The 15,920-nt window shown below is 33.8% G+C and overlaps 1 protein-coding gene across 9 annotated transcripts in view; it reads left to right on the forward strand.

Annotated features, from left to right (window-relative positions):
• Positions 1-14,281, forward strand: part of PTBP2 (polypyrimidine tract binding protein 2) — a 54,197-nt gene extending 39,916 nt beyond the window's left edge. For 4 of the 9 annotated variants that reach the window (XM_062581287.1, XM_062581290.1, XM_062581296.1 and 1 more), the window contains 7 exons: positions 2,099-2,294; positions 8,381-8,535; positions 9,968-10,001; positions 10,434-10,526; positions 10,914-11,130; positions 11,238-11,315; positions 11,472-14,281. In XM_062581287.1, the coding sequence (XP_062437271.1) occupies positions 2,099-2,294; positions 8,381-8,535; positions 9,968-10,001; positions 10,434-10,526; positions 10,914-11,130; positions 11,238-11,315; positions 11,472-11,604 (906 nt within the window). In that variant the 3' untranslated portion in view covers positions 11,605-14,281. The remainder of the gene's footprint in view (positions 1-2,098; positions 2,295-8,380; positions 8,536-9,967; positions 10,002-10,433; positions 10,527-10,913; positions 11,131-11,237; positions 11,316-11,471) is intronic. The other 5 variants (XM_062581288.1, XM_062581292.1, XM_062581291.1 and 2 more) reach the window with 3 other exon arrangements.
• Positions 14,282-15,920: the final 1,639 nt, after the last annotated feature.

The following is a 15,920-nucleotide window of genomic DNA, read 5'->3' on the forward strand; positions in this document are numbered from 1 at the left end:
CAATGTGAAGTTTTATTTACTCTACGTGGATCTCTTTAAGTAGCGTCTGTTTTAAATCTGACCCTGAGTAGTGTTTTGGTTTGCTACTGCTTTTAAAATAAAGGTTTCTGTCAGATTAACAACCTTCTATAAATTGCCTACCATAAATTGGTGCATCTGTAGATTCCATATGGTAGTAAAATGTAAAATTTAATTGTATTTTGAAGACTGAGCTTTGTTTCATGTTTTTATGACTTGGACAAAACTAGTGGGTACTTCCTTTTGGTCCAGTTCATTTCTTTATATAAATGCTTGTTTTCTTGATGGCAATAACATCTTGCACAATGTATGAGCTTTGGCAGGGTAAACTGGACATACCTTTAATGTATATCATAGTGGATTTTAGAAGATGAGATGTACTCTTTTTGTATGTGCATAAGTATTCAAATTCTTCTTAGATGCCACCATTAGAGGCATCTTGGATTGTGCTTTATCACTATGTATAAAAGAGCTAGCAAATTTTGTTTCTGTGATTCCCTCTCCCTACCACCTGACAGATTGTATTCTTAGTTTGTATTCTATTAATTAGGGCATTAGATTTTGCTTTACATATATTGGATAAAGCAGTGTTGCTTAAGTTGAGTTTCAAACACAGAAATTTCTCTTTGGTTGCCAAGTATTTGTTGAGATAACATCTAGATTTTCTTTTTTGATGTCTTCTCCTCCTCTTTTACTTTCCCAGTTCTAACAGTACTGACTTACCTCATTTTTGTATGTTGACTGCTAATGGTGTTAGTTCTTTCAAGTAATTTCATGAGCCCTGGTGATGTGTCAGCTGTGATAATACATTTGTAGGAAGGGGCAGCTTTGCTCTTCTGATCTAGTAGGAGTATCTCTGCAGGATGTTGAGTTTTTAGATGCATCACTGTATGAAAATAGCTATGTTGCTTCCATGCCCAGCAGGCATGCTATGTTTTTGCAGTGCTTGGCTCAAAATAGTAAGTTGTACCGGAAGTTGAAAATGTTGGAAAGTAAATTGCAAATGTAACCAAGCTAGCTCTGGAGGAGCTAGTTTGGGTTCAGCAGTAGTAGTATTTTTGAACCTTTTTTTCTTCCCCTCTCCTCCATATGTGTATATAAGATAGTGTTTTACTTAACAGAATAGCTTGACTGATCAGACTTTGATTTTAACATGAGCTGTATCTTCACTTTCTAACACTTCTTAAAAATGTAAAATAATTTAGTTAGAAACTTACAATTTTTTTTCTCTTGTATTTAGATGTTTGTGCTTTGAGCGAAGGAAAAGTATTCCCAAAATGCAGATAGAATAAAATTCATGTTGTATCAGTTTGTTTGATCTGAGACTAGGTTTGCCAGTAGTGCTTTAGTTGTAAGATGACTTCTGTTTGGAAAATAGCAGTTACTGGTCTCAGGAATTCGGGGATTCTAAAATGAGGAGAAATTTAAAACATCGATTCACCTTTATAACAAATACAGACAAGACATTTATAATTAGGCCTCTATAGAATGTTTTTGTATGCTCTTAGGAGTGCCATATTCACAGGCCTTATGGATTCTGTTTTGAATAGACGTACATTCAGAAGCACTAATTGTGCAAATAGGAAATTTTTAAGAAGTGTAAGCAAAACTAGATTAGCAAGTAATGTTAGTTTTTACATTTCTGCACTAATTACCTTTTAAAGGGAGAACAAAAATGTGCAAGAACAGTATGAACATCCTACTTCAGTAGATAGCCTTCTAATACGTGGTATTTGAGTCTAGATTTTTTTCATATTCTCTCTGGTCATCCTGTGTGAGATTGTGATTACTTGGCATTTTATCGGCATTAAAGCTGTAATGTGGATTACAAGTTAACTAAATTCAACAGACTAACTTTTAAATTTGACTACATTAAAATGTCTCTTGGCACTTTGCATGAACAGTTTCAAGGTAAGATGAGTAAAACATTAAGCTTCATGGAATCACGTTAAGCTTAGGCTAATTCAATTTTAATCTTTGGTTTTAAACGACACAGTAAAATGAGTAAATATCTATGTACTGACCTTTGTTCAGAAAGAATATATATTGTGTATTTAAATAAATTGTCTCTCCTTTTCAGGCCTTAGATGGTCAAAATATTTATAACGCTTGCTGTACCCTCCGGATTGATTTTTCCAAATTGGTGAATTTAAATGTTAAATACAACAATGATAAAAGCAGGGATTACACTCGTCCTGATCTTCCATCTGGTGATGGACAGCCAGCACTGGACCCAGCTATTGCTGCAGCATTTGCAAAGGAGACTTCACTTCTAGGTATGACTGACATTGACATTGTTCTTATCTGTACCAGAGTCACTTGCTAAAAGTGTTTGTTAATCTTTAGTAATTAAACATCTTAAATTACAACAGTGTCTAAAGATGCATTCAGGGTTCAGTCTATATTGTGTTCTGAATTATAGTAACACAATTACACAACTGTCTGTAGAAGTCCTGCATAAATGGAAGAGAGAATGCATGTCAAGAAGGCAAATGCAGAGTATAAGGAATTAGTTTTGCTTCCCTCCCTCTCACACAAGTCTGTCCTTCCTTCTTTCATACGTTCCTGTCAGTTGACTGCTGCTGCCCGCTTTGTTCACTCTACTAGCCTAACTTGTAACATAGATTTGACTTTTTTCTTCTTTTTTTTCTCCCCCCCCCCCCCCCCCCCCCCGATCATCGTCTTGCTAACGATTTCACTGGGATCAGAGTTAAGGTCCTTATTTATATTATTGGATTATGAAAAACTCATTTTGTTGCCTTCAATGAGGAAAGGTTGTTCTGTACTTAAAAAAAAAAAAAAAAAAAAAAAAAAAAAAGTGCTACCCTATTTTTTTGTAAATAACAGGAAGAAAAATCTGTAGCTGTTGTGTGTTTGTGTGTATACAGTTTTCTCACTTTAGCACTCATAACTTCTAGTACTATGGTAGATGAATTTTAATATCCTGTCAACTTTGGAGCTCATCAGAAGTAGTAACTGAAATGTGCTGAACAGTATGTAGATAAACATACCTTCTAGCTATTAGTAAAGTAATTAATTCAGCATGTTCTGCATGCTTTGAGGAAAAAAATTTAATGTTCTAGGCTTATGTAATGAGTTGTGATAAATTAAACTTGTATAGCTCCTTTTGTCAAGTTGTTCTTGTTTGGTCAAAGTACCTTTCACTTAAATATTTAATAGTATTCACAGTTAATTTCTTCTTTCTCCATTTTCCTTTTTTTCCTTTTAAAGAAAACTTGTGGGAAACATGAATTTCATGCCTTATTTTTTGTACAAGATGACCCAACTTGGGTCGAGTCAGAGTTAGGTAGTAAAGAAAGGCTTCTGCTCCCTATTTGTTGAAGTTAGAAGGTGTGTAGTGAATGGAGTAAGTCAGCACAGGAATGGGGATAAATGTGGTAGTTGAGGTAGCTGAATGTTGCACTATACCTGCCCTTGTCAGAAATCAGATCATTTAAAGGAAAAACTTTTGGTTGCATGTATATATATTTTTTCCCCAAATTCTGGAATGCTTGACTACAGATCCTCCAGTCTGACTTACAGTACATCACTTGTAGCTACAGCAGAAATTTTGGGGAGTAATATTAGGGAAAAATATGAAATACCGTAGGTGTATAAAGTGTCTGAAGATGGAGACATTCATAACTCCTGACACTAGGATCCAGAGTGTTTTAGCTTGTAAATTGCTTGGATGTGCTTGTAAATTTTTTCCCTACGAAACTATTTAGATTTCTTAACATTTTGGTTTCAGTCAAATTAATTTTCTTTGTGTATTTTAAGGTTTTTTTCTAGTAAAATTATGATGATGCAGGTCGTATTTGCTAATTAGGTATTTTAATTGTCACTCTGTGGATACACCTTTTCAAATGTACTGGTTTCCTAAGCAGTAGGAAAATGAGATTGACATGACAGCAGTAACTTTCATTGCAGCTGTCAAGAATTTATTGAGCATCAGTGAAGTCAGTCATGTCTTAGTGTGCTTGGTAAAGTGATGAGCAACAGCATTTAAACTGTTTTTCCATCTGTTGGTCATGATAACCTTCTTAATCATATATTTCTGTATTTTATGGTTTTGGAGGGTTTCAATTTTAATACTCTTGGAAGGTATCAAACTTTCATTCCTTATTGTCACCTACTTTTGTGTTGCGAAAAGATGACTTATTTTAGAATGGTACAGCAGCTGTTAAATGATTAATTTAAATGTATTGTTATGCTTCCAGAATGTAAGAAGTTCATAATTACAGTAGTATTTTGATGAGCTGTACAGATATGTCATGCTTAGCTGTTCTTTTGTAAAAACATTCATTTTATTGGAAGGGACTTAAAGAAGCTGGATATGTTTATTCTTCAGGTTTCCCTGTGTGCTCAGAAGAACACCATAAGTTGGACCTGTGGCATTCTTGTTAGAATTCTTGTTATGCTTACGGTTTTAGCATACCTTTTATTACTAAAACGGCATTACTAATTTTTACTTCAGGTATCATGTAAAAAGATGCACTAGGAGTGATATAAAAAGTAAATGCCCTCCTTGAGGGAAAATAACTAAAAATGCTAGGAAAAAAGCATATAATATTTTTGTTTTGTTAATACTCAGAAGAAGCAAGAACCTCTCCAGGTATAATTGTTGGAAGCTAAAATGATGAGTGAAAACATTCGCCACTAATTCCAACTGATTATGTTGATAAAGTAGCTAACATTTGAAATAGTCCTTAAATCATAAATAGCATATTGATTGATAAGTAGTAATTGTAATACAAATTGATTCTCCTTCTATTTATTAAAAATGTTTTTGACTTGTCTAAATGGCAAACTGTAAAAATCTATAGAACAAGAATTGCTTTTTCTGTGAGTATGTAGGTTGTCTGATCTCTCCAAGAAATGAAGTCAGTTAGAAATGTGATTTCCAAGCAGATAATTCTAGTCTGGATGCATTATTACTCACTCACATACTGCATTCTCTGCTATGAAGAAACTCAGTGGTCAGAAATCATTGAGACTGTAAATTTGACATTTGAAATGAACCTTTTTTCTTTGAAAGAAGGAAGAAATCACTACTGGACACTTTTTTTTTGGTGGGGGGGGATTTGTGTTCTCCTGTGTGAGAGGGGAAAAAAGGTACAGAAGATGTTTTCAAAAGAAATCTCTAAATAAACATAAGCTACTTTATACTGGACCAACATTAATATGCTAAATAAAAGCTTATTTTAAATTGGCATTAAACTACTTTGCACATTAATATTTGCATTTATATAACAGTTTGATATTTGTTTAATATTAGAGCTAGAAATGTGTTGTTGTGATTAAGGTTTCTACACATTTATCCCTTGCTCTCATCCTTAATCTATCTTTATTAGTATTTTCCACTGGTGGTTCTTAAAATTCTTATTAAATGAATCTAGTTTACAGGATAATTACTGAAAGTATTTTTGTATGAATGGTTTTGAATTTGTCTGTGTCTTTAACTTCTTCAGCGGGACCAGAGCATGTACGATGGAGAGTCTAATTCTATGAAGAATTTTACTTGTTAAAACATGTGTTACCTAGTTATTCTCTGCCCAAATATGAAAAGAGCCATAAAAGCTGCACTGGAAGTCTCTGAATTCCCTTATTCCTAAAAAATATTTACTACCTTAAAACTTCTGAGGCTAGAGAGAGGTGCTTAGTTGTACTAAAAATCTTGAAATGCTCTAATAATTTTAGTTTTTTTTTTTTTTTTTTTTTAATGGTTGTTGTTGACCTGGTATAAATTTCCCTTCCTCCTGGTATAAATTATTTCCCTTCTGGTGGATATTTGTCATACCTTACTCCTCACTATTCTGTCTATATGACCTCTGTAGTAGCTGAGTGAAAATAAATGTGAAGCCAGTTTATGCTGTTCAAAATAGAAAGACTTGAATAGCTTTTGAATTACATTTCCAAAATACGATTTTTAGACCATAACTATATTTTAGAGTTGTTTTTTTAGAGGACTTCAGTGTGATATTTATAGGGTTGCCCATATATTGGTGTGATTTTTTTTGTGAATAAATATTTTTGCTTGTGTGGAGGTGGTTTCTTTATCTGTCTCCCTTATTATCTTTATTTGAAAAGGGAGCTATATTCTTGGGCTTTAACATAAAAGTAAATTACGCATCACTGTCTTACTATCTTATATTACTAAGAAGTGTATGTATGTAGCCTGTAATTATTACTTGTTATATAATATATATATATATATATAATAATATTGCAATTTTATGTATATAGCTCAGTGAAATATTTTCACTTTCATGCAAAATTGATTTTGAGAAACACAGCAACTGCTGTGCTTGGGCTAGTAGTGCTCTGTCTAATTTGCTATCCTTTGACAGCTACTGGTACTGCTGCATTTCTTGGGAACACCTCTGACAGTCCTTATAGTGCATGATCATACAGTGACATATGTATGGGGTGGTTCCTTCCTAACCGCAACATAGCTAGTGACTGCCCTATGAGATGGAACATGTTAAATATCCCCTTTTTTTGCTTATTTAATGTAACTGGCTGTTGTTTCCATGTCTCATTTAATATTTCCTCAACACCTGTTAAGTGTGTTTGCAGAATGAAAGGGAGGATGACAAGCTAGGTTTTCCATTTTGATTACTATTATATAGTCAATCGCACAAATGCCACAGATAATATTGTATTTGTTGCCTTTTGAGTTGAGTAAATTTTTTATTTTATCTTGTATCATGAGAGATCGCTAAAGCTGCCTAAATGATGTTCTCATTATTCAGTACTTTGTGTACCTCTGGCTTTACCCCTGAATACTAACATTTTCCGTCTTTCAAACTCTGTATCAGAAAACTTTCCATATCTTTGATTTCCATCCTTAGAACCTTTACTGTTCTTCTGTATCTACTTTAACAGGGAATTAACAGAATGTATTTCCAAAAGCATATATTTATTTAATGGCACAGTGATTTTTTTTTTTTTAATATCATGCTCTGTCAGTAATACTGTTAACCACTAGCACAAGTAGTGATGGATATTCTCTTTGGTCACTTGTCCAGCCCATCAAAATTTCAGTTTGTTAATTATTTTAACAAATTTCTGTCTCAATACATGATTGAAGAGTTGGAATAAAGATTTTAGGAATTTTAGGAAATTAAATAAACCTGATAACCACACTTACCATTTTTTTTTCCCTGTGCGTTCCCTTTCGATACTAAGGCTGGGAGTCTTCTTAATAACTATATTCATCAGTAAATTTATCTACTTAATATTTGGTCATTGACTGAAGCTAAATAATTTCTCTTATGAATTTCAGTAAAATAATATAGGAAGGAAAGTTTATCTTGGCTACAACATATAAAGATTATATTTAGACTGGCCATCAGGTGTACTGGAACACTGGTCAAAAGTTTTTGTTGTGTTAGGTTAGCATTGTCAGATGAGCATTAGAAGGTTTGCCAAAATACTGAAATTTGAGAGGCCAAATGTAGTAGCAGAAAATAAAAACTGAAGCTCTATTTTCTTTTTTTTTTCCCCTGGTTGTTACACATTTTATTTAAATCCTTTTACTAGACTTTGTAAAATCTACAAATAAAGCTGGTCATATTTGATACTGTATTCTTATATAAACTATGTATAGTGTGCATATATCACACAAACCTTTCACAGATCCTGGAAGTAACATACACTACCTAGTGCTTCAGTGACTTGACAGGGCAGAACCTGCATAAGTAAGTACCGTTCCTCTATAGGATCTGAGCTTCCTTGGAACAGGAAGCCTGGTTGCAAGTCTAGCTAGTGGTAACATGCTTCTTAATGGAATCAAATTGCAAAAAGCCTCATTATCAATATGGTGTTACCTTGAATCTTCAGTTTCAGAAACTTTCCAAACCCTTACCTCATTTATGCTAGGGCTATGAGGGGTTTATAGGCTTTTAAACCCGACTAACTTGGTGTTGTATGTTTACCCTGAAGCATCGAGTTTAAATGAGGACTCTCTATGTGAGGTAAAATAAGGGTGTTATAATACAAAGAACAATCTATTTTTGTTGCTGATTTGATCAACACTTTAGACCATCTTGATAAGCTAGATGCTGTAAATATTTTGGAGTGCAATGGGAACGATTTTGATGCAGAAAAATATTTAATTGGAAAGAAAATACTTTTACATCTCTTACATTTTTATTTTTGAGTCTTGCTTGATTTGATTCAAAATTATTTCATGTTTCTTCATTGTTTGTTAATGATCCATTTCACAAATCATTGACCAGCTTTGAATAGTGGAACGATCTGCTTTGTAGAGTGTTGTAGGCAACACTTGTGCTGATATAGGTACTTTTTAAAAACGACTTGTGTGTGTTTCGTAAAATACGCTTTATTTTAAAATTAGGGCTTCCTGTTGCAGCTGTTCCAGGAGCGCTGAGTCCTTTGGCTATTCCAAATGCTGCTGCTGCAGCTGCTGCTGCTGCTGCTGGCCGTGTGGGAATGCCTGGAGTCTCAACTGGTGGCAATACAGTCCTCCTGGTTAGCAATTTAAATGAAGAGGTCAGTGAAACAATTTAACGTTTTTTTTTCCTGTTTAGCCACACTTCATCTGACAGTACTCTTAATTTTTTTTGCACTTGGCCTTTTGCATCTGGATTTTAAGCTCAAAGTATTTTTGATTTTTAATAGTCTCCCAAAGTTAATTTTAAAGCCATTATTGTTAAATACTTCTGCTTTCCCAGATAGCTAATAATTTAGAATGTCCTTTGATAGCCAGCTACCTATTTTTTTCTAAGAAAAAATGTGGTAAATACTGCATTTGGCATTTGAATTGAAATATTTATTTTTACGAAATAGCAACTATGTTTTAATTTGTAAATATAATCATGTAAACTACAACTTCTGTTTTGTTTCTTTTAGTTATTTGCTGCTTCATTTCATGCTTTTATCTCACTTTTAAGGTCTTAATTTATATGAACTACTCTAACACGTTTTTCTTTGAAGGTTCTCCCAAAGATCTTGACGAGGCACTCTTCCAGTCTCTCTTAGTAATTTTTTTCTTTGCAGTTATTCATTTGTCAAAAAAAAAAAAAGTGACAAAGCATTTTCACCTTAAGTGTATCTTTCTTGCTAACTCTGAAATCTGAAAGGGTTTGTTTAGTTTTGCATATTTACTGTCCTTTATATTTATTTTGATGGCTGTGAAAGCTGGTATGAAATGTGGGAAGTTTGTACTGGTCTAGCTGTTCCATTTTTGACTGGCCTCTGTCACTATAAATCATTAAGCTTATTTTATCATCTGGTACTATTTTGTCATCCATAGTCTTGCATGTTAAAATGTGTAGATCAGAGTGCCATTTTGAAAGATTTTTTGCCTGCATTTCATAACCAGCCATGCTTACGCAATTAAAGTTCAAAGTTTAAAGTTTCTATTGCATGCTTTTTTATTTATTTTCATGTTGAGATGAATTGCTGTAGTTTACTCTTGATATGAATGTACTTTACCCATATTTGTCTTGGGTGACTACATTTACTCAGTTTTTCTTGTACAGTACATAAACCAACCATTTTCTGACCAAATTCCTGCATTTCCTATGTACTGACCTATATTTTATTTTTTTTTGTTCCCCACTTCCTTATTTTTTTCTTCTGCATTGCTGTTTTCCCTTCCCCATTTCATCCTTTTCCTTTTGTGTTCTCCTTCCCCTTCCTCGTCTTTACCCAAATTCCCATTCCCGTCCCTGTCTTATCCTTCTTCTCCTTGTCTTTGTCTATGTTCCCTGTCTTCATTCCCTATGTTCATGCTTCTGTGCTTGAACAAAATGTTCCTCGGACCAACTTGCCCCAATTAACCGCCTTGAAACCATGATCCATGACCACCTCACCATTCTGCGGGAACCACCCTTCGTTATGGATGATCTGTTCATCTCCGCTCTTCCTCGACTCTTCTCTCTTCTTGTCTTACGCTGCTTGCTCTTCTCTCCTTCTAAAGATGGTTACGCCCCAAAGTCTGTTTACCCTCTTCGGTATGTTATTGTTAGCACTATACTTTTATTATTGATTTGATTTTTTTGTTTGTTTTGGTTTTTTTTGTTTCACTTTAATTCTTATTTGTAGCTAGCACTTCGGCTTAAAGTTGAACAGTAAATCTTTTGCTATTTTTCTTTTGCTGTTTAAAACTCTCCATAGACACAGATTTTCTTTTAATGCATGCTAATATATTTTGCATGATCTTTAATTTAATATCATTCACATAGCTTTGAGGGTTTATCAGAAGTTATTCTTTTCAAAATTCACTATTCAAAAATCTATCTCCTTTATTCATTTGTGAGAGTGTTGAGTTCGAGTGAGTGATCTTGTTGCTGTCTGAGTGTTCCATTGATATGTCAAAATACATTACTTAGTTGACTGGCTTTAAAATGAACTTTTTCTTTTGGATTACCTTTGACTTTGAAAAGGTGTTTATGGTGATGTGCAGCGTGTGAAGATTTTATACAATAAGAAAGACAGTGCTCTCATACAGATGGCTGATGGAAACCAGTCACAACTGGGTAAGATTAGTTTTCTATTTGTTCCAATTAGTCTGTTTAAGTATTGAAATTATGCTATGTAAAATCAGATGAACAAGACATGTTTATGTTTATCAGTTTCTTATATCCTGGTTTCCTTCAACATACAAAATCTTCAAAATTCCAAAAGGTATGCACAGTATCTTAAGTGAATTTAACAGCAGTGCTGGATCACACATGGAGGTATTTAAGTAAAGTTAAATACTTGCCCAAATTCTCCAGACTAGTTCTTGATTACAGTCCTAAGCACACTGACCTTTTGATTTGCCTATTTTTTCTTATTTGTGGAGTTCTTTGTGATGTACCATATTTTCAAGCTCTGAAAAAGTAACACTGAGTTGAGTATGCTTCTTGTCTTTTTTTTTTCAGCCATGAGCCATCTTAATGGACAAAAAATGTATGGAAAGATTATTCGGGTTACCCTTTCCAAACATCAGACAGTACAACTACCTCGAGAGGGACTTGATGACCAAGGGCTCACTAAAGATTTTGGTAATTCACCTTTGCATCGCTTCAAGAAACCTGGTTCAAAAAACTTTCAGAATATATTCCCTCCATCTGCAACGCTCCATCTGTCTAATATTCCGTAAGTGTTGGCCATCAATAAGCTGATAGCATTAATGTGAATCACAGCATACCGAATTCACTAATAATTTGCTGCTTGTATTTGTGTTTTTTGTTTTCTTTCTGTAGACCGTCAGTAGCAGAAGAGGATCTGCGCACATTGTTTGCTAACACTGGTGGCACTGTAAAAGCTTTTAAATTTTTTCAGTAAGTAACTTTTCTGTACATTGGTAGGCAGTCTTTTGTTAAAACTATGAGTACACTTTTACAGCACATCCTTGGAAATGTGCATAAAGGACTGAAAATGTTGAGAGCAAATCCTGCAGTGGTGTTTGAGTTCCTAATGCAGTTATTTTGTTTCAGAAGAGATCACAAGATGGCACTTCTTCAGATGTCAACAGTGGAAGAAGCTATTCAGGCATTGATTGATCTTCACAATTACAATCTCGGAGAAAATCACCATCTGAGAGTATCTTTCTCTAAATCAACAATTTAAAAAGGCAGATCGAAAATGAGGGTGTATTGCGTTGTTCAGTATTGTCACCTATTGACTGTTCTGGAAAGTGGGGACCAGAGTTTGTCTTATGTTTTGTTTTGGGGTTTTTTCATGCTGTTATCATTCCTTGGTTGTTTAAGAAAAAAAAAAACAAAAAACACAAAAAAAACTTAAAAGCAGTGATACTAACTGCTGTTATTCAGCTGTTATTTAGATAAATGATCACTTTGTCTAAAAAGATTTCAAGCTAATCCCACAGTTTTTCAACTTAGTCGACATACGTGCCTTAAAAAGGAAAACTAGTATTGCCAGAATCGCATAACTAGTAGAACAAATTTGGTTGTCTGGGGCACTTGTTACACGATAATTTAAATATGTTTAGACAGGGGTGTGTAAAAAGGTTAAGCTTTTGTTTCTCCTGCTTGGAATCAATTTCTTTATCTGCTGGTTTGTCACTTTTTTTTTTTTAATTGGGTAAGATGCTGAAAGAGTAAAACAATGTATTTCTGCTACTTTTTTTGCCTTTTGTATTTCATGGTTCTGGTCTAGATTGTCTAGATTCAGTTATGAATGTAGGCATTAGTTAAAATTAACAAGACAGAATATTAATTTCTTAAAGGACAAAAAGTGAATTCTGTGACTTTTGAGCCCTACGTGAAAAGCATTGTGGAATCTTAACCTTTTTGTACACACTCTTGTGGGATGTACCATATAAATGTCAGCACTAAGTAATGTCTTGTTTGTGGCTGAATATTTTTCGTAGATGTTTTTGAAGTTGACATGACTTATGTGCATTTAAATATATATTACCATCTTTAGTTTGTAATTAAGATATGGAATATGGTTGTGGATTTCTGAGCATGTACAGACTGGTCGAGCTAGTTCAGGAACTGGTGCATGTATTTTTCAATGAGGAAGAAAGTTTGCTGCGAACATTTGCAGGAAATTTTGTGGCAGTTTACTAAAACTGACAACCAGGTGGGACCAAAGTTTATGTGCCTTTAGTCTTAATTTACCTTGCATTGTAATATTCAGTTTTAATAAATCTCTTCAAAATATTTTGTATTTAGAAATTGATCTGACTTTACTATAAACATTGCTCAGAATCTACAGATCAAATTAATTTTGAAAACAGTTCTCTGTCAGTCTGAACTGTTACCTTGATTCTGTTTAAATGACCAATACTTTTTGAAATTGATGTACTTAAGTTTCAAGATTCATAGATTCTGTTACCTATGTAGAAAAAAAGGTCATGTATATTTTCTATTAGTTGAGTTTTTACATCTTTAGAAATGTAAAATTCAGTATAGTTTGAAAGTGGCACAATTAAAAATTAATTTTCTAACAAGTTGGGAGGTTTGACGGTCGTTTAATTTCATCTTATGTGTACTCTGCTTACCTCTGTAGCATGCTCAATAAACACTTCTGTAGCTCTGTATTCACCCTTTCTGTCTTTCTCTGCTGCTTTCTCTCTCTTCTCTTCTTTGTTTTTCACTTCTACTATGCTTCTAAATTCATGTTTATCCTCTGCCAGGGTGGGAAAGGCATAATATTAGTAACTATAATTTTATGGCTTTTTACCATAAATCTGGTGCTGTGAATATCAGCTTTTTATTTTTAGAAAGATAGTAATGGTTTTGCAGGCATATGTGCATATTAAACATTTCCCACCCTGTTACAGCACTACTGCGTTAAATACATAACTTTTACTGTAGTTTGTTAGCTTTCTCTTTCTATCTTTTAGTTTTTAAGCAGATTTATGCACTAATAGATCTTAGGTTTGCCATGCTCTCTTGCTGCAGTTTCATCTTTCATTTTTTTTTTTGTCTGTTAAAGGTTTTCTACTAACCATACAGTGTACTTATGGTTAAAGTAACAAAGTTGTTAACATTGGACTAGCGGGCCATACGTATTCTAGACCAGGATCTTTCACATTTTCAGACATGTCCAAAGGAATGTAAAAAGAATTTTGGCACTTTAAAGTGTTTCTGCACACTATTTTGAGCTGATTGTGGATGTTTTTTCTCCATTATAAATAGGATTAAAATTTCTACACAGTCCCGTTTTAAGAGCAAATATATGATCCTGCATTACATTTGCAGCTCAATAGCTTTTACCATTTAAAGCATTTTTCTGTCACTTCTCCAATGCAGCTACTGGAGATTTATTGATGTCAGATTACTTTGTGACCTGGTGTCTGTTCTTTGGGTTGGCTTTCAAATCAATAAATAGCTGTCAGCTATTTAAAGGTCACAGCATAACCTAGGGGGCTTGCTTTAGTCGTCACTACGCCAAATAAAATGCATTAAGCAGTTACTTGCTGTATCAGAAATACACCAAATATATGACTTAAAAGCTTTACTTCAGATAGAAACTTTACTTCAGATATCAGTTATCCCCCCCGTCTGAAATACTACAAAAATTATTGTAATCCATTTATGAAACTTTGTGAATCCATGTCCTCTCACAAGACTCAGACACCCAAAGGCATTGAGGTGCTTGTCTCCCGGTTGACTTGAACAGCAGTTCAGGATCTTACTAGGTTGGTCTAAGTTTCTCATCTGTGATGGTTTGTCCTATATTTTTAAAAGTAAAAATGTATCATATTTAAGTGCGTGTCAAAATGTGCTTGCATGTTTCAAACTGAACTGTGAATTGAAAGTTACAACTCCACAAATTCAGCTTGTGCTGCATCATTTCCACTCTAAAACATCTGTATCAGTTAGCGTACAGTGATTGCCATATGTATAATGTTGAAATAACTTTAAACGTGCAATGCTTGAATGTTTACAAATACAGGGGTTTTGTAAAACAAACATTCATCTGTTGCTAGGCTTATTTCTTTAAAAAGAGGTATCTATTTTTTCTCAGAAGTTCTGTGGTAAAAACTCAAGGGAGGGAATGTATATTGAATCTGACTTGTTATCAATTCAGGAGCTTTCATTATGAGGTTATATTTATATCAGTCTAAATTAAAAGCAATGATGGACATAAATAGCATGGAAGTGTTTTTTATGAACTCAGTAAAGAAAATCACTGTTCAGTTACTGATGTTTAATTTTTAAAATGATACCTTTTCAGAAAATACAAGTTTATTTCCTAGCTGCTGGAAGAGCACTTTTTTTATAGCTGCTTTTACGTTTTGGTGCTTATAAAATGTAAATGAATTTCTGTTTTATCTTTAGCTCTTCAGAATGTGCAAAAGCAAAACAACATTAATATTAGAATTTCACTAAAAGCAAAGACTGAGTAACCTCTTAAATATGGCAGAAATAAGTTCTCAAATTTATACTACATATTGATATTCTAAAAATCAGAAAATGAATTTGGAATGATTGTAGTATTTTGACATTAATAGAAAGCATTGTGGCTGCTGGGGTGAGGGAAACTGTTCATGAATTGTTGGATTACTCTCTAATGAACAATGACATTGATTAAGTAAGTCCAAAAACAATTGTTTGATCAGGAGATGTCTGCTAGCAAGTACAATATTTATAAGTAGTAAAACCTCATAGAATGCTGACTAAAAATTCTGGCAAAATTTCTAGCTTTAAGTTGAATGCACTTTAAAGTATTTTTGTTAATTGTGATTTTTTCCATGTTATTAACAGGCACCTTTTTCCCCTGCAGGACTAACAGCTCACACAACTGTTTTTGCAGATTGTCATTTTTAATGTTTTACATTAATTGACAGTTTCATAAGCTATCTTACAAAATTTCTCTAAGATGCATTGTGAGTTTGATTACATTTATTATAGTATGTTAGAACACAAAAGCTCCAACACAGATGTTTATCTGCAGTAGTTGAGGCACTGCTATTTCATGCTGTGTTTTACTCCAAATAATTTGATTAATCCTATGCTTAAATAATAAATAGTTCTCTTGGCACACTAGAAGAAGATATAAATGATTTGTGTCTCTGTAAACAGATACATACTTCCACTAGTCCATCTCAAGAAATTGTTTTCCAAGTGTTAAATGTTTTACAGTGAGCAGAACTTCTGAGAAATTGGATCTTGTCCAATAGGGATGAGACTGAAGTCTGTACCTGTTAGAGCTTATTCCATTCCAGAAACTGAGACAATCTCAAATTCTGAATCTCAACCTTGCCGAAATATTTAAGAGAGAATTTGTTCACCGTAAGAAAAGTATCTTATCTCTTCTAATCCCTGTGTGTGTGTAGAAAAGTTTATTTAAGTAGTGAATTTGGTCAGGATTGTGCTTGAAGGTAGGTTTTTTCTTTTTTCTCTCTTCTCCTCCCCCTCCCTCCCCCCCCCCCCCCCCCGATTCTGAGGTCATGTTTCTACAACATCTTC

This window comes from Rhea pennata, chromosome 8 (genome assembly GCF_028389875.1).
Source record: "Rhea pennata isolate bPtePen1 chromosome 8, bPtePen1.pri, whole genome shotgun sequence".
Classification (NCBI taxonomy): domain Eukaryota; kingdom Metazoa; phylum Chordata; class Aves; order Rheiformes; family Rheidae; genus Rhea; species Rhea pennata.